This window comes from Buteo buteo, chromosome Z, assembly GCF_964188355.1.
Source record: "Buteo buteo chromosome Z, bButBut1.hap1.1, whole genome shotgun sequence".
Classification (NCBI taxonomy): Eukaryota; Metazoa; Chordata; class Aves; order Accipitriformes; family Accipitridae; genus Buteo; species Buteo buteo.
Window position 1 is genome coordinate 10,219,576 of NC_134204.1, and position 18,108 is coordinate 10,237,683.

The window sequence follows — 18,108 nt, forward strand, 5'->3', positions numbered from 1 at the left end:
CAGAAAGTGCACACCAGTGCACCAGTGGATTGTACTGGTTTAGGGTTAAAGATAACCTTGGTGACAGGATTGCTCAGAGAGGAGTGATCACAGCCTCTTGTTAGCATAAACAGCACAGGGGCACATACTACTTTTTACCACAAGGAAATCCAGGAGCAAAAAAATTGTCTAATTAATTGGTGAAATGGCTTACAACCGTGAGGTTGTAGGTCATTTTGGTGAAAAATAGGCAGAGCGGGAAGGCAGTGCTGCTGTTCATTCCTATCAGCAAGTTTCTCTGACCAACAACATATTTTCAGTCACGTGAATGCAGTCCAGTCCTTGGGAGCTGACAGTAGCAGTTCATAGTACTATGAAGCTTTACACCTACATCTTCAGTGACTGCCCAGCCGCTCTAGCTGTTTTTCCTTCCATAGGGATGGAACAGCTATCACCAGATTCTTGATGGGAGCTTTTGGTATATTCTAGGTACTTAACAGTTTATAGGAAGCCACTTAGTTACTGAGAGCTGCAATTTGTATTATAATACTCATTCCTCTATCATTATCCGAGGACGCTCTAATAGAATAATTGGCTTCCTGTGAGATTTTAAAATATCACTAAATAACAAGCACTCATTTATTTATAAGATAATGACTATAAATTACCATTAATCTTATTAAATAATTATTTCATAGATTGATTTCCTGTCAGTTTTTGAAGTACATACAAGTATAATATACAAATAAAGGCAAATGCATCACATGTCTAGAATTTCTAAGCTTCATGACAAACTTCAGTGACGAACAAGACTTACTGTGCCTTTTCTAGGGCTTCCCTCTGCCATTTTCCCATCTCTGATGTAGCACTCGGAGAGCTGCTGCTGGACATGCCTGAGGGGCTCTTTACATTTGCTAATGGCTTATTATCTTTGATTGCAAGTCCTGAATCTGCAGAAAAAGTCTCTTGTGTAAAAATACTCTGCATTAACTTGTTTTTTAGCAATGCTATCTCCTCATTGCTGAACGTTGACTTGGCTGGGTCTTCAGAATGACTGAAGTCCTCATTCTTCAGTCCTGACTTGGGCTGCAACAGCAGGTTGCTTTCGTGAGAGGGGGACTGGATTCTGTAATCTGTATGGCCCACACTGAGAAAGCATGAGGCACCTGAAAAATAGCTCTTTTCAGGTATATCAGCATTTATTTCCTGAGCCACGGGCTCAACACTAGATCCTTGATTTGAGTTAGATTCTCCTGAATTACCAGTATTATCTTTAACATCAGCATCACAGTGTCTGCCACCTGAGTATTCTTTGCACATTGAGTTACTGAGAAATGAACCACCCTCTCTGTCTCCCCTGGAGCCCGCGGATTTAGTTGTGGATATTTCTGTCGGGTCACATCCAACAAATAAACTGTGAACAACTTCTTGCTTTGGTGAACCTGAGCCCAGAAGGCAGCAGCATGCCTTCACATCACAGCAGGCAGGTGAAAGCCACTTGTCCGCTGTTTGTGGGCAACGCAGCAGGGTGCAGTGTCTTCCACCACGACGCATTTGCTCCCCCAGTTCCAGCATGCTGTCTGTCAGAGCTCTGCTTCTAGTACACTGCCAGCCCTCTTCCTCAAACCTGTTCTGGGAGCTATGTATGTTCTTGTCACACATCTGCTTCACACAGGGGGACTTCTCGTGGTTAGGAGACACTTTCTCTGTATCAGTTGTTTCCTTGTAGTCAAGAAGTGGTACCGTGAGAGGGGCCATTAGCTCAGAAGTGAATTCTGAGGAACAGCTGGAAGATCCACAGTGGTTAACTCCATTTTTCTGAGCTTTCCATTTTACATCTCCTGCAAGGGCGGCCTGTCTATCCAAAGTGGATTCTTCCTTCGCTTCATGCTGGAAGTCAGTCTCTTTGCACTCTGGAGTTCCTGATTTCAATACAGGAGAAACATATGAGTTTGAAGCACCCTTTTCTGGAGTTAAGGTGGCTTTACTGGAGTAAATGAGACATCTGTGTTTGGATTTGTACTGTTTGTGATCAGCTAGGAAATCATTGCCATTTTTCCAGTTACAAGCAGGATCTTCCTGCAGGCAGTAAGGTTTTTCTGCAGTATTGCTTGGAGAGGACTCAATAGTTAAGTCATAGCTCCAGTCTGATGGAGTTTTGCTGCAGCCTGCATTTTTAATGGATTCCTCTGTCTTTGGGCTGCCCTCACTACAATCCCAGCTGTCATCTAGTTCATGTTCTTGAGTGGGTATTGCATATTTAAAAAATAAATCCTGTCGCTTTTGGCCTTTTTGTTCTTCTTCATTTCCTTGTTCTCTTTGATGAAGGAAAAATGAATGTTGACTGCATTTGTTGGTGTTTCTCCTTTTCACGCTCTTTTGACTACAGACAGGTGAGAAAGAATCTTCACTGAAATCACTGTCATCCAGATCTTCCAGCTGCATCCCCTCTTTGCTCTGTATTTCTGTGGGAGTACGGCTCAGCTCCTGCTTCACTTGAATCTCCTGGGGCTTGTATTGCATTAAAAACCTCTCAAGAGATTGATAGTTCAATTTTTGCTGTAGAATAGGTGGCTGCTGAAACTGCTGGTGATAAAGACGTAAATGCTCTTCTCTTTCCTTCTGAAATGGAGGCAGATTTGTCCAGGGTTCAACACATTGTTTAGCAAAGGCATTTCCCCATTCCTGTCTGCCATCGGAAGGCAGATTTCCTTCTCCAAAGGAAAAATCATCTCTAGAAACAAGCTGTTTCTGAACAGGTTGCACTGTCTGGACTTTCAGGCACTGGACAGGTGGTCTGTCTTGCATGTACTTGTCTCTCTGGCCACTCTCTTTTGTTTCTGCCATGGCAGCATTTTTGATGATGAAATCCTTTGCAGTGGGGTTCTTTTCAGAGTGGGGGGACAGATCATCAGTTTTCTTCTTTAGGGGATGTGCTATCCGTAGGACTCCCTTAACTGGGCTAGTGTGGTGGAACCAGGATGAGCTGGGATTTCCTTTGTAGGCATGTCCTTTGTTGATTCCTCTGGGGGTAGAGGTAAAAGGGACACTTGGTGGCTGGAGTGCTGCAGGACAAGCCTTTGTTTTTGTAGCACTTGAGGGATGCTGGAGGCCTAGCTTCACTTTCTTTGGAGAGCTCTTTTCCCCAGGTGGCAGAGAGGGAGAGTTTTGGACACGTTTTGGAGATATGTTTCCAGCTGTCCGATGCCTGTTTGTGACAGGGGTTGAACATTTAATCCCTTTCTTCAGCTCTTTGACCCTATAAATGAGGCTGGCTTTAGAAAAGATGTCATGCTTTCAGATAAATAACAGTGCCTTCAGTATAAACTAATGCTTTCACACATTAAGGCTAACCACCAAATTTAATGTCATGATTTCTGTTTTAATTGTCAGTGATCCATGCAGGCATCAAACCCCCTCTGCAAAAATGCCTCAGCGTCTGGAAAGGTATTTCCAAGTGCTTCCTTGAGCAGTGCATAACAGGTCAAATGAGTGAAGATGGCCTGTGTTTCAATTTAAGGGGATTGCATTTCCACACTTTATAATGCAGCGTGGCACAATGCCAGCTCCAGACAAGCTAGTACTCTCTACAGCACATCATGGAGTCCCACAAGACACAAACTAGGGCCGTTGGAATAGTTGCAGTGGGGCTAATTAGCTCGGGTGATATGTGTAAAGAGCTACAGTGCTCCTGGATCAGACTCATCAGTGCAACTGTGAAGAGCTGCTTTAACTGCTATCACCCAGTCCCCTCAACTGTTTCCTTTACGGCTCTTCCCCTTAAGCATCTCTTGTCCTCTCAACCCCAGCACTGCACAGCCTGTAATTTAGCTTCTCCTGTGTAGGAGGGAGGGTGAAGGACTTGCACGCGTTCTAGGCAGAACTGCAATACAAAACTAAAACAAAACTTTCAGTTGCTAAGGTTAGTAATCCTGCAGTTACAAGGAGCACAGTGGTATTTTCATCACTAAAAGCTATTATCAGAAAGGATTTGCAAGACCCAGAGAATTTTAAGACCAAATATAAGAGTTGGAACATGTAAGGATTTCATTTGTATTGTGAAAATTGCATTTCTTGCCTAAATCAACATTTCCAATGCAACCAACATAAAATGTAACCACAAACATCATACATTACCTTTTCCTTTGTGTTTTTCACCTTGGCAAGATTGAATTTCATTACCTACCTGTCAGCATATCGTAAAGTGTTCAGGGTATGCTCTGTAGCTATGTGGCTAGGTGATACATTGGCAATCATACACGTCTTGGAATTGCCAATGAAAGAATCCTTTAGCACCTAGGGTTGGAAGGAAAAAAAACAAGTTTCTTAGCAATTCATGTACTGACTGGGGGAACTAGCAGTTGGCCTTGATTCTCTGATTACCTTTAAAATTAACATTTGCAAAAATTACACATTTCTTTTTTCTTCAAGTTCAATAGCACTTATTGAATTATGCCCTTTTTAAATTTTATTATTATTATTATTATTTTATTTTGTCCTCCTCAGGGAGACCTCTGCTGTTGCCTGTCTGCTCATTTTACCTGAGTTAATTTGCTTTGCCGGAAAGGAGTATGTGCATGTTCCTGATCCAATGCCCGAATGCATTCCTTTAGCTATCAAAAGAAAAAAAAAAGATAAAAACAGAGAGGGAAAAACATATCAGTCACACACTGGCAAGGAACTGAATTGCATCAAACCTAACCTATGAATGTACTATTTCCCTCCTGCACCTTTGACTCCTACTGTGTGACGTCCCCTTCAAGGGGAGCTTGCTGCTGTCACAGCCATGAACAGCCAGCTTCAGCTAGTTCAGTTAGCAGCAGCAGCTTAGCTGCACTCAAAGAGAGCAAAGCTGCAGCACAGGGCACAGCTAGCCCTGCCTGATGGCTCTGTGGGCTAAACAAAACCCAAGAAGCTGGGTAAATACACACATTTAGCACACATAGAGCTCCACACTACTGTGGACCTCCTGCTGCCTTCATCATAGCTAACTAGTTTGAAGCCAGATTAGGTGTACCCCAGACTATGCAGCAGCTTGTAGGGCAGGTGTACCCTAAGAACAGAGCTTTTTGAGCACCATCTCTTACAAATTTCTTTCTTTTTTAGAAGCTTTTCCTCTTCTGAAAATACCCCAACACTTTGGACAACAGCAGTGCAAATTTCTTACGCTACTCTGGCAGCATTTTCATACCTCTGTCAGAGATGGCACAAGCTAATAGGTGCATATTCCTCCTCATACTGACTATAATCTGCAGTCTAGATGTCCCATCTATGTGTGGGTACACTGGGCTGTGTTAGAAGGCAGCTGATCTCAAGCCATTTCCTCTTCACACCAGTGCAATGTGCCAAACCCAACCAAAGGGGAGAGCATGGACCAGCACCAAACAATTAGCTGTGAGGGGAGCTGGGTTCAAGTCCAGGTTCAAGCCCATGCTCAGAAGGTATTATAGATACAGCCCATCTGTCTAAACGAACATGTTACTGTGACTTTTGACAGGCTAATAAGAACTATACACAAAACACTGAGAATGAAACAACAGACTACCCAGGGAGTGGAGATACAGCCACAGAAATCCCATTAAAACTGACAGAACATGAGCAGCTAGCTACACCCATGCCTTTCACAGATCTCAGTAGATCTTCTTATTGTTAATAACCATCAACAGAGGTAGCCTGTAGTCTTGAAGAAACGCCCCCTGATTTATTACCAGCCTTGGAAAAAGAGGTCATGTTCAAACTCAGAGATGTGCACTTTTTTGCCATGTTTCCACTGGAATAAGCACAATAGCATCAGACTCCATATCAAGCCTGGCTGCTCTCTAAAACTGGCAGAAATGGACTGTATAGCCATGAGACAAGTCATTTAGAGCAAATATCAAAGGAAAAATAAGCAGATTACAGCATTGTCATGGTGATACTAGCCTGAAGCAGCCTTTCTACATTTAAAGCCTTACTACATTCTACATACACCCACTTAAAATGACATTTATTTCTTACTTTTACTGCATTTTATTAAAAATCACACCTTTACAAGTAAGAGATCAAACTATTCTCATTTTTTATTCTGCTTCTCATAATTGCAGTATCTGAATATCTTCTACTTGAAATCAACATGAATATTCAAACCAGCAGCAAACTTCAAACTTCATGTGTTTGCAGGCCTGAAGAGAGTGTTATGATCATTGAGGACAGAGCTAGGTTTTACAGGCTGCAGATCATGTAGACTTAGTCAAAGATGCCTTTTATAATTAATTCAGTCACTACTTGTAGACTGCCTAGGTATTTACTCAGCTTCACACAATACTAAAAATACACACATTCTGATTCTAAAGTTCCTTTTAGAAGAGTTTCATGAGCTTACATTAAGCCTCACTTCTCAGGAATCCTTTCTATTCAGGTCCTGACTCTGCATGCCTCTCGGTTACTCACCAGCAAGTACTCAAGAAAGCATGAACTACAGAAAAACATTCACTTTACAGGCTATCTCCCAGTATGAATGCTAATATTCTGTGCAAAAGAACATTCTACAATCTCAAAACAGAGCAAGCCACCTCCTATTTACAGCACACTAAGAGGTACAGGTTGTGTGCACTAACTTCTGCACTGTTGACTCATACTGATTGCCTATCACCTTCAGTCTCACTTAGAGAAGCCCTCCGTCACCAGTGAGCTTCGTTCATTTTAATTAAAGGAGGTGCAAAGCCTTCTGCAGTTTATGCTTTGAGGCACTTCTGCTTTATCTTAGATGGCATTTCTTTGCTCCTTGTCACTCTTCACATAACTGTATATAATTGTAAAAGACAGTTTGCATTAAGAGTGCATTTCTTCCTGTTCCTTCCCTGCCCCCGCCCCCCACCCTGAGCTGCTAGTTTCTATGCTCTTGAGTATTTAAGTCCTTTACTCCTTTGAGTAGTTTTGAGATTTCCTTTGAGATTTGAAAGAGAAATCTGAGGTCAAGTGGTGAAAATAACCAGCAGGAACAGATGTGCTTTTATGAAACAAATATGGCAATCCCAAGCCAATATTCTCTGAAAGTAAAAAGGATGAAAAATTCTATATAAAATATGTGACACTTATTATACTATACCGAACATTCTCCATGCTGTGTTTACCTGGCTGGCTGTAAGAATGGATTAAAAAGACTTTATTTTCACCACAAAATCTCCATCTGAAATTGTCTTTCAGGCATGAGATAAATTAAAATGGACACACTTAGTACTTTGGTTATTTTTTCCCCTCCATGGAATACATACATATATTATTCTGTGGTTCATTTTTATCCTAAAACACATGTTAATAATTAAATACAAAACCTTCCCCAGACATGCTAGTAGCTTACTGCTAAAAGACTTTGGTTTATTTCTGCTCCTTCCATTTTTGTTTGTCGATCTGAGTCTCTGGCATCAGCTGCCCTTTCACTGCCAGCCAAGTCAATGAATGATATCCTAGAAAAAACAAAGTTGCATTTATCTTAGGGGCTTCCCCCCCCCCAGCCCTTTTTCTTTTTTAAACCAGAAGGCTGCAACACATGACTTCAGAAGAATGATTAGCAACAACTACTTTTGAACAAAAAGAAATACCCACTGGAAATATCTGAGGCACCAAAATAAGCATAGCAGCAGGAACAGTGTCAGAGTATCTTGGCACTAACACAATCATAATAGAAAGTGTAATTGCATGTGATGAGAGTGCCCCGCAGTTTCATGGATAAGCTGTTGAAAGTGCAACACATTCATCTCTCCAAATAATCACTATGCTTGCAGCTTCCTTAGAACACAGTTAAAGAAACTGTAAATTTCTTGATTCTCCTTCCAGGTAAAACAGACAACTGCCCTGTCAAATGGGAATTCAGGGCAATATGAACAGAAATTTCCAGTGTAGTAAGTAATACACTGAGCTTTCAGTGTTCCTTGTCCCTTCCTTCCACAAAACTCCATTAATCCCTCTCACATTGCCTAGCTCTGGGTGCCAGCTGCTGTTCTGACTGTTGCACTGTATCTTTGTCTGTGCCCCTCTTCTTTTCCTGCAACAGCCCTGACTTCTCTTATTAGCATATTTTGGGATCCTTTCCCCACTCCAGCTCCACCTCACTTTCTGTAACAAAAAAAGTGGCAGACATGCCACACCCGCATAACCACATACATTTATATTTCTAAGCCTGCCTGTTCTGCCTTTTCCTCTCTCCACTATTTGTGGCTCTCCCATTTTGCCTTGTATTTAAAATAAGATCCTGGGAAGCAAGACTGCATGGTGGTTGCTGGAATGGTGCGTCAGCATGATTTTCTGACACTCAGCAGTAATATAGATACCTAGATCTCTATCCTCAGACCTATTTCTTGGGGTTGTTTAGTCTGGAGAAAAGATGACTAAGAGGCACAATTACAATCTTCAAATACATAAAATGGCTGCTACAAAAGGACGTAAACTTATCTTTTTGTCTGCTGCAGATAGCGTCAGTGTCACACTCTCAAATTATCAGGGAGGTTTAGGTGAGGTACTATGATTCCTCTGACCAAAGGTGAACATCTCTAATGGAATCATCTCCACCTGAGCTAGTCATCCCAGGCTCCCATTGTAGTCAATTACAGGACAGAGGTGCTTTGAGGGGCAAATCCATCTGACCTAATTTAGGTGACTCTGCAGAATGGCACGAAATGGATCCCAGGAATTACCATTTCTTTCTACTGACTTTAAACATGATGAGCTCACAGGTGGATATGCCCATTGCAGATATCTACCTTTAGCCAGATTAACATCAGACAGGAAAAGCTTTCTAACACGGAAGATGAAGGGGTGGATTTGATTGCCAAACCCCTTTGCTGGAAATTTTTACAAACAAGTTTGGCAAAGCTCTCACAGATGTGGCTTAAGTGCTCTGCCTGGGAACAGAGAAAGGACTGTGAAACTTCTCAAAGTCTCTTTGAGCTCTACCTTCTGAGTTAACTCACAGCTGTCCACTAACTCAACACCTCCTCTTTGTTTGCCTCCTGGATGTCCCTGGGCTTGACTTAGTCATCAGCCCTTAGCACTCCCACTTCTAGTCTTACCTTCCAAATGTCCTGTTGGCTGTGTCTTTAATTTGGATTTGGATGATAGCATGAGATCGAGAAGAATCTGAGTTGACTCCAGTAGCTCCTGTGCTACGTTCTTTCCCCCCCTTCAAAATCACCTGCAAAATCAGGGGGACAACATCCAAGCAAATTGTAAATAAAAACACAGCCTCTCGGAAAGCGATCTTGTCCTCCTAAGATGAGGAAACATTAGGAGGAATGGTTCGTTACAGCCTTCAAATTTTGTGCAAGGCAGACCTTAAGTTAAACTGGATCCCTTCCAATGTTCCTTTCAGAACTTTGTATATGGACTTGCTTGCAGTGACACTAGAGCTTAGAGAGCATACTGCAGGCAAGAAGTTGTTGCATAGCACATTCATTTGGATTTGCAAAATATCCAAACTATAAAATTATGCCAAAAGTATGGCAGCAATGAAAGAAAGTAGGACTGCAGACAAAACCTAAGAGACTCATGAGATTGACTATTTGAAGTCTTCTTTTAAAATTTCACTTTCTCATGTAATAGATGGTACTGTTATCCAGAAAGTTACACACAAAATACAATGTGCCAAAACCTTTCTCCATTTCCATAACTAAAAGAAATTATGCCAGAGTAAGGAACAAAGTTGAAACATCAATTATACTCAATACAACAATAACACAAGACAACACAGAAGAGGGGCAAGGCAGAAAGACAAAGGCCCCTTCGAAATACAAATCTGGTAATTCTCTTTTGAAAACTTTTAAAGATTGTCACAGAAAGTCTAGCAGCAACTGCAGCAGCGTATTCATAAAACAGTCATTAATTTTGTTTCTGCTTGTAAGAACATATTAAAATAATATCTAGCAAAATCAATATGTTCTCAGTTGACAGATGTGCATTATTCATGCCTTTCAGTGGCCAGTTCTCAACCAGCAACGTAACCAACTGCTGCAGCTCCCGAGCATTTTATTAGTGCTAAATGCAGATAATTTCTGAACCAAAGCCAACATCAATGAATAGTGAATAACTAGGGATGTATTCAGGACTCTTCCCATATATCTGTTGCAGACTATTCAAAAGCCTGAGTCAAGCCAGTGACATTTCTATGTTCAAAAGGGCCTGTGGACAATATCAAATTATTTTTTTGCTGAGATACCTGTAAGAATAAAGTCATTTATAGCTCTTCTCTAATGTTGAATGTGATAATCCAGAGGAATGTGTTAATCAGCCATATAGCAAATTTACACTCTAATTTGCAGAAGCATCACGAGCATGTCCCGAAGCTTGGAGTTAATGGGAAGATGAGAACAAAATTTAATGGAATATAAGCGGGCAACACCATGCCAGTTTTAATGAGTCAATTACTCTATCAGGCACTTGTAATTTACACTTCCTTACTGAGAAAGGAATTAAAGTATGCAAAGTGAGCCTAAATAGAGAGCAGATTTAACCAGCTTGCTTGCTACAGGACAATGTGGAAAATTTGCCAGTGCCCTTTCAGGGCTCAGCCAGGCAGGGAAGGAAAACTGAAGCCTTGCTTGTGCTGAATGTCAGCTACCATTTAACAATCCTAATTTTACGTGGCTGTTATCACCCATCATTATCCAAGCAGTGTCTTAATCCTAATTCAGATCAATATTTCAATCTTAAGTATTTTCTAATTTCTAGTTCTATTAATTTTCAAACTTATATCTTTTGTCCCACATCCACGTACCTTTAATGTAGAAAATTTAATTTCATAGAAGCCAAAGAAACCACACTGGGAGAAAATACTTATCCAGCTTTCAGGGTCCCTTGCTGGGACACTATTTAATTTCTGGAATAGTGATAGCAATCTATTTCTTGGCAAAGATCTTTCCATAAAGAGTGGCAGCAGAAGCAACAGCTGTAAATCAACAGCTTGCATGTCACTAACACAAGTCACAGTGACCCAAGGAGCTTACTAAATAAAGGCACTTTTAATAGTATTCCTCAGTGCTCTGCTGGGGTTGCCAATTTCAGAACCTTAAACAGGAACATACACATGTACTATACAACAAATAACAATCTCTGTAAATGACATATCTCACTGTTACGGTTTAACCCCAGCCAGCAACTAAGCACCACGCAGCCACTTGCAGCCAAACCCAGGACACTTACAAATCAGCAAATCAGGCTGTAGAAGACAAAAAATAATCGCAGACATAGATATTACCTCCAATAGTAGATCTACTGAGTCCACCTGAACCTCCCGCAGTCCAACTATTTGAACGACATGCTTGCTATCTTCTCTTGCAAAAAGTCTGAAAATGAAACAGTACAGAAAGGAGGTTTCTGAAATGTCAATTAGCAGCAATGAAAACACAGGCCAGTGCTATGACACTGTGAAAAAGCAATCAAGGCTACTGACTGGGGAGAGGCACCACTGTCATTCATTTATTTTCAGAGCTGAAGAGTTATTTAATTTGTAACATGTACCACTGACATTTCACTGTTAAGGAGACATTAGCAATGCATTTCTGCTAGTTCAGGAATATAATAAAGCAGGGAAGTAAATTATCATGTTTATATTTTAGAGTTCCTGTCCCTCTTTAAACTGCATCTCAGGCTTCTCTAGCAAGTTCAGTTATGCTCTGTTCAAGTTCTCAAGATTTTTGCACAGGATTTTAAAGCAGCTCACATAGCCATAGAGTCAGATTTCAGAGCACCTCTGCTATGAATCACACAGAAGCATTACAGTATACAGGAAGAATACAGACATGATGCACACCAGAGGAAGTTCAATTTTCTCCTTCAGTGACATGTAAGATAGCTAATGGACATGCAGAGAATACAAGGACACTCTTTCTTACTTAGTAAATTGACTCCTTACATAGCAGATTACACTACCTGCTCCTTAAAGACTGTTTTGGAGAAAAGGAACACGCATGCACAGAAATAGGTTTTTCCTCTGTGAACAGACACTCACTTCCCTGGGCAGAAAGCCTTCCTCTTGAGCCCTCCAGTGTGCTTTAAGGATAGTGCTCTTAAGGCTGCTAAAGGCCTCCAGCTGACAGGTAATGTCCCTTCAAGATCACTCTGAAAAGATTTCACTGCTGAGATCTTAACTGACTATTATTTTATTTAGAGATTTCAGATCACAGTGATTTTTTTTATACTAAGTATGTACTGACTTGTCCCGATTTCCATTCTGGATAGAGCTCCTGTAGGATTATACATCCATCCAAACAAGTCTGGGGCTGAGGTGCCACTACTGAGGGTGATGGCAGCATCACCTGCAGAGGCTTTCTCTGCTTGAGTCACTGGGCTGCCAGGTAAAGGCGTGCAGGGAGAAGGTGAGCAGACTTTGTAGTGTCAAGCATGGTAAGTGGGAGATCAAGAGGATCTTCAGAGACAGGAGCGGCAAGAGGCAAAGCCCCACTGGCACAGCAGGAGGGACAGCCAAAGTTTATGTTCAAGCAGGGAAAGATAGGGACTCCACAATGGTTGGCATAGGAACTTCTGGCCACAAGAAGGTTCTTTCTCTACCTGGGGATGCTCAGTTAGTATATTATTATAGTGTAAGCAAAACAGCGTAAGCTCATATGTCAACCATAGGTCTTTACTCTTACTTATTTCCCCCCCAAAATAGTAAAAACCAGGAGCCCCTATCAATGCCACAGTATTTAGTGTCAGATTCTGCCTTCCTCTCTAAGTAGTTCCTAGGAACAACCCTAATTAAATACATAACATTTACTGTAAATGGTAATACGTTAAATGTAATTGCATGAAACAATAACCAATCTAGAAACAGTAACCAACGAATCCTTAACCATAGGTTTATAGTAAAACATATTTTTATTTAAATACCTCTTCCTTCCATTTAGCAGGTCATAAAGCTGTCCACAGTAGATCTCATAAAAACTGATCAAAACAAGGAGATCTTTCCTTGACTGTGATGCTTCCAGGTGTCTAAAGATGTCCTTGGCAGCCAAGGCATAGAGTCCTGGGTTCCGGTGAGTACCTATCATAGTGTACGTCTTGCCAGCACCAGTCTGCCCATATGCAAAGCAGGTTGCATTGCCTCTGTGAAGACAACTTGTATGTTTAGTGTCACATCTGATTCATTCATATCTATTAAAAAAGATTCTGCAATGTCAATATCTATCTATAGTGGCCACTTAGCAATGAGGTTTGGTTTGCTATTCTGTCTGGGAAACTGCAAAACACTTAACAGCGATTCCCAAGCATGTCCTATGGAGATCTGGCATGTCACATAGTGCTGGCTCTCTTCCTTTCTTCCAGATGTCAAAAATGAATTTAAGAAAACTAAGAATTCATTATCATTCTTCCAGCTGTTTAGATGCTGCAGAAGTATCGTAGGATTATGAATGGGAATCCTACTGATTATGAATCACAGAGAAAAATGACTGTGACATGAGATGCAAAACAGCCACAAGTCAGGTTCTGTATTAAAACATGCTGTACTTGATGAAAATTAACACCCCAGCACTGTAATTTACTGAGCAAGGTTACTTTGGCCCAGGCTGCAATCCTGCACACAGCTAAGTCAATCTGAAGAGTTGTTGTTGCCTAGGGGAAGGTCTTGCTCTTCCTTTCCTCTGCTCCCAGCTGTGCAACCTACCCCACTGACCCAGCCCTGCCTGTGCTGGCTCTGATGTTTGACTCTACTGACTGAAACAATATAAGGCTTTCCACTTTTTTGCAAGCTAATTTTCTGCTGTTTCAGTGAATTAAAGTACCTCACAGAGGATCACAAAATATGCCCAAACTGGCTTCACGTAACCTATGGGAATGTGTCTAGTGGGGGGTAAGGAAGAAGATCATCCCCTTTCAGTGGCAGACAGCTGTTTGGTTCACTCACTCCAGCTAGTGAAACCACAGTTTTGGCTTATTTCAGATTGTTCCAGCTTTGTCATCATATCACCTTAAGATTATAATGGCAATGCACATAAAATGCCCTTCAAGCCCACCTAAGTTGAGGTTACTGTGTGCCGCCTCCTCCTTCCCCATCATTGCTCTTACACAAGCACTGAACCCACATGTATGATGTGAACAGATTTAGGGAACTGAATCGGCCAAAAAAGAAATACTACAGAACAAATTATTTATTCCCCCTCACCTTAAAAAAAAAAAGACTTTTTAGCTGGCTCAGTACCCTGGCAGAGAAATGGGTAGAAATGTAGGGCTGCAGTAGGCACAGTGAACAATTGCTTGCCACCTTAGGTTGCAGAATTAGCTCACCACGGTGTCAGGTTAGACCAGTGCCAGTGAAGGGGATGCAGCAGGAGTTAACAGAAAAGTTAGGGAAAGCTGAGAAAAAACAGTGGCATCTCTTCTGGTGGCACTACTGGATTAGCTGTAATGTGAATTGTGCCTTTAGTGATTATTACGCAGCAAGCTACGAGCCTCATTCTCCTTTTTCACTTTCCTTTTCTCAAGAGCATGATACTCTATCTCTCCTGATGGTACTTGCAGATTTTCAGTAGCAGAATGCTCCATTTTGTTAATTTTCAACAGGGATATATGATCCTTTCCTTCAAGACTCAAAAATGTAATTATATTCAAGCTTGTTACTTTGTGTGAAAGTAAGATCACTTATGTAAAGCCACCATCAATTTCCCATTAATCACAAAGTATGTAATTATGATTAAACCTCTAAGCAAATATAAAACAATAAAATAAAAATAAATCACAAGGTTATTAATAATTTCTGTTGCCCTGTGAAATGCACAAATATATGCAAAAATATCTCACAGCAGTCTCATGAAAGAGGTAATATTCCTGTACAGGTAAGTGTGCTATACCACACAGAAACCTTTGTTAGATTGGAGGTTAGACTTCAAAAATCCTGGCGCACATTTTTTCATTCTAGGCTGGCAATGGTGTCTCTTTGCTGCACCTGAGGTCCAATTTTAACATCCTCTGTGATTTAGATTTCTTACCAAATGTGAAGAAAGTTTTCCCTGATTTATTTTGTCTAAATTGTAATCAAAGACATTCTAAAAGGGGGAAGGTATGTGGCAAAGGTGAAATGAATTTATTTTTCAGAAGATGAAAAGCGTAACAGAAAATTAAAGCAGTATATGAAATTGGAAAACAACAAGACAAAAAATAATAAATGTAAGCACTGACACCCTACCCGTTAAAAATATGCTGAATGAGAGGATGAGCTGTCTTCATATAGACATCCTGATTGGTACATGACTCCCCAAAGACTTCATCAAAATAAAAAACATGCTGAAAAATAAATATGATCTTTACATGAAAATGAATATGTTTCACTTTCCCTTCACCCCCATTCAAAGCTAAAGTTAACTAACAGAAGTCTTTCAGTGACTTCATATGGCTTTGGATCAGGTACAAAGTGATCTAGCACATTTACCATGCAGCACGACATATGCAGGAACACATCATTACGACTAATCAAGAGACTGAGGGTAGGAGAAGAAAAAAAAAGATGCCTTAATTTCCCATCATTCTGGAGCAGAACATATCATAGCCTTCTGACAAGAAAAAAACCCCACACTAATTAAAGAAAACTTACTCTTGAAATGAATCAGTCTACAGATGTACAGTAAGACTGTAACAGTAAAAAAGAACTCAGAGTCAAATCTTAACTCTCAGAATTAGTCCTCAGTTGTGATTGTCTCTGTTCTGCACACTTAAAAACTTTTTGTGCCAGAGAAAACAGAAGCTATTCCTAAAATAAGATGGATTGTATTATCTCAGAAAGGGGGCAAGAAAACCCAAAACGTCCTATACTCCATATCTGACCCAAAGCAGCAGGGTGTCTGGAAACACTGCAACAGAATTCATTATGGGCTCCTTCTAGGTTATGAATAGTGTTTGTCAGGACAGTCACAAACATCATATTTTTCAAAAGAGCCTCCATGGACTGGTATCTAACATTGCACTCTAAAAAATTCACTGCAGTGTGAATTAAGTGGTAGATGGCTAGGACTGAGAATCCCTTCAATGATGCTCAAAAAACCACACTAGCGCACAGGCAGATTAAACCAGGGAGTCTCAGCAGCTACGCTCAACTCAGCAGGCAGATGTGCTCTGTGATGGGCCTGTAGTTTGGGTTCCCCAGCTGTGGAGCTGGAATATGCCTCACCACCTCCCATTTGCTCTGTACCGCTTGCTGTCGTTTCTATAGGAACCAGAGATGGAGGCAGGGCGAGTAGCCAGACTTCGCAGCAGAGAAGTTCTCCTGGGTCCTATAGAATAGACACAGCCTTTACCGTGGCATACTTTTGTTTGGACTATATTGATTGATAGCAAGATTTCGTTTGTCTGTGCTGACATAACAAAATTAATTAGTGGTTATTTCAGCACTGAGATACTAACGTACTAAGCACAGCATAAATGCCAAATATAGGTAGTCAGATGGAGGGAGTGGGGTGGAGTTGCTGCATGTGTCACACCGTAAAAGATGGTACATGAACCAGGCCCAGAGCTGCAAACTGAATTTTTACTGGTGTCCTGGTTTCAGCCGGGATGGAGTTAACTGTCTTCCTAGTAGCTGGTACAGTGCTATGTTTTGAGTTCAGTATGTGAAGAATGTTGATAACACTGATGTTTTCAGTTGTTGCTCAGTAGTGTTTAGACTATAGTCAAGGATTTTCAGCTTCTCATGCCCAGCCAGGGCACCTGACCCAAACTGGCCAACGGTGTATTCCATACCATGTGACGTCCCATCTAGTTTAGGAACTGGGAAGGGGGGGGAGGCAGTTTTTATTTGGCCGCTCGGGGACTGGCTGGGTGTCGGTCGGCGGGTGGTGAGCAATTGCCCTGTGCATCATTTGTACATTTCAATCCTTTTATTACTTACTGTTGTCATTTTATTAGTGTTATCATTATCATTATTAGTTTCTTCTTTTCTGTTCTATTAAACCGTTCTTATCTCAACCCAGGAGTTTTACTTCTTTTCCTGATTTTCTCCCCCATCCCACTGGATGGGGGGGAAGTGAGTGAGCGGCTGCGTGGTGCTTAGTTGCTGGCTGGGGTTAAACCACGACAACTGGATACTCCAAACAGTTGTTCCTAGGACCCAGACTGTAAAAATAACACCCAGTAGAGTGAGAATGGCTTGCTGCTCTCTAGAAATCAGTTCTGTTCCTGGTGCTGTCAGTCAAAAGTGAGAATTTGAACTATGACAGCACAAGGTATTTGGGATTAAGAAACAAAGACCAAAAGGGAACTTAATTTTCAAAAGCATTTAAGAACAAAGGAAGGGAGGGGAAAAGGGTGTGGGTGATTCATTGAAACAGACTTACAGTGCTGAAATAGTGAAAAGGGAACTCCTCACTGAAGTACCCTGGAAAGCTATCAGGAGACCCTGCAGCAGGCAATTTTCCTGCAGCAAGGCATGCAGTAGTTTTATTTTGCCACGTACAAAGCAAGCTGCAAGAGACATGCTTTTGAGGCTTAAAATTCTGGTCTCAGGTTTTCTGCCACAGGCTGGCATAAGTCAGAAGCAATTCAAATATAGTTATGCTGAGCTCATAGAAGAGCCCACCACTATTTCAGTGCAAGAAATGCAGACAGCCTTTTTCTGTTTCCCCTCATGGAAACTCCAAGCACAATTTTCTTTATCCCATTCATGCAAGTGACTGGCCCATACAACATTCAAGTGGAGCATGTTACCTGTAAAATATATTGGGTGAGATCAACCGCCTCCTTCTTCTCATGAAGAAGCAGGGTTTCTTTGTCTTTCACTGTGATGATGTTAACCTCCCCACGTCGCTCCTCTCTCAGGCCTAGAGGACGTTTTCGGACACACACTCTGATTTTTTCACTCTCTGTCCATGGAGTCTCTTTCTCAGAAGTACTGGATCTACAACAATAACGTAGGTTTAAATTTTAAAATCAGGTTACTACAGAATCTTGAATATGCATAGATTTGTTAGCTTTATCAGATAAATGGTTCTGTCTTTAATGGCTTATAAAAAAAAAACCCAAACACACTCATTGTTACATGGTGAACTTTCTGCTGTTTTTTGCTAAATAGACAGATGCCTTTTGTGCACTTCTGTTAAAAAAATAGTTGTGTTTATACAGCTATATTCCTAAACTTGTTGCTGGACTGGCATATTTTCAGTTGTCCACAAA

At 41.1% G+C, this 18,108-nt stretch overlaps 1 protein-coding gene across 1 annotated transcript in view; it reads right to left on the reverse strand.

Moving 5' to 3' along the window:
• KIF24 (kinesin family member 24) overlaps positions 1–18,108 on the reverse strand; it is a 31,588-nt gene that overhangs the window by 3,612 nt on the left and 9,868 nt on the right. Inside the window, exons 3-11 of the mRNA XM_075021555.1 lie at positions 17,644–17,833; positions 15,134–15,231; positions 12,841–13,056; positions 11,207–11,294; positions 9,027–9,148; positions 7,319–7,424; positions 4,521–4,592; positions 4,166–4,275; positions 797–3,238 (exon numbers count right to left, since the gene is read on the reverse strand). Coding sequence (XP_074877656.1) covers positions 797–3,238; positions 4,166–4,275; positions 4,521–4,592; positions 7,319–7,424; positions 9,027–9,148; positions 11,207–11,294; positions 12,841–13,056; positions 15,134–15,231; positions 17,644–17,833 — 3,444 coding nt within the window. The remainder of the gene's footprint in view (positions 1–796; positions 3,239–4,165; positions 4,276–4,520; positions 4,593–7,318; positions 7,425–9,026; positions 9,149–11,206; positions 11,295–12,840; positions 13,057–15,133; positions 15,232–17,643; positions 17,834–18,108) is intronic.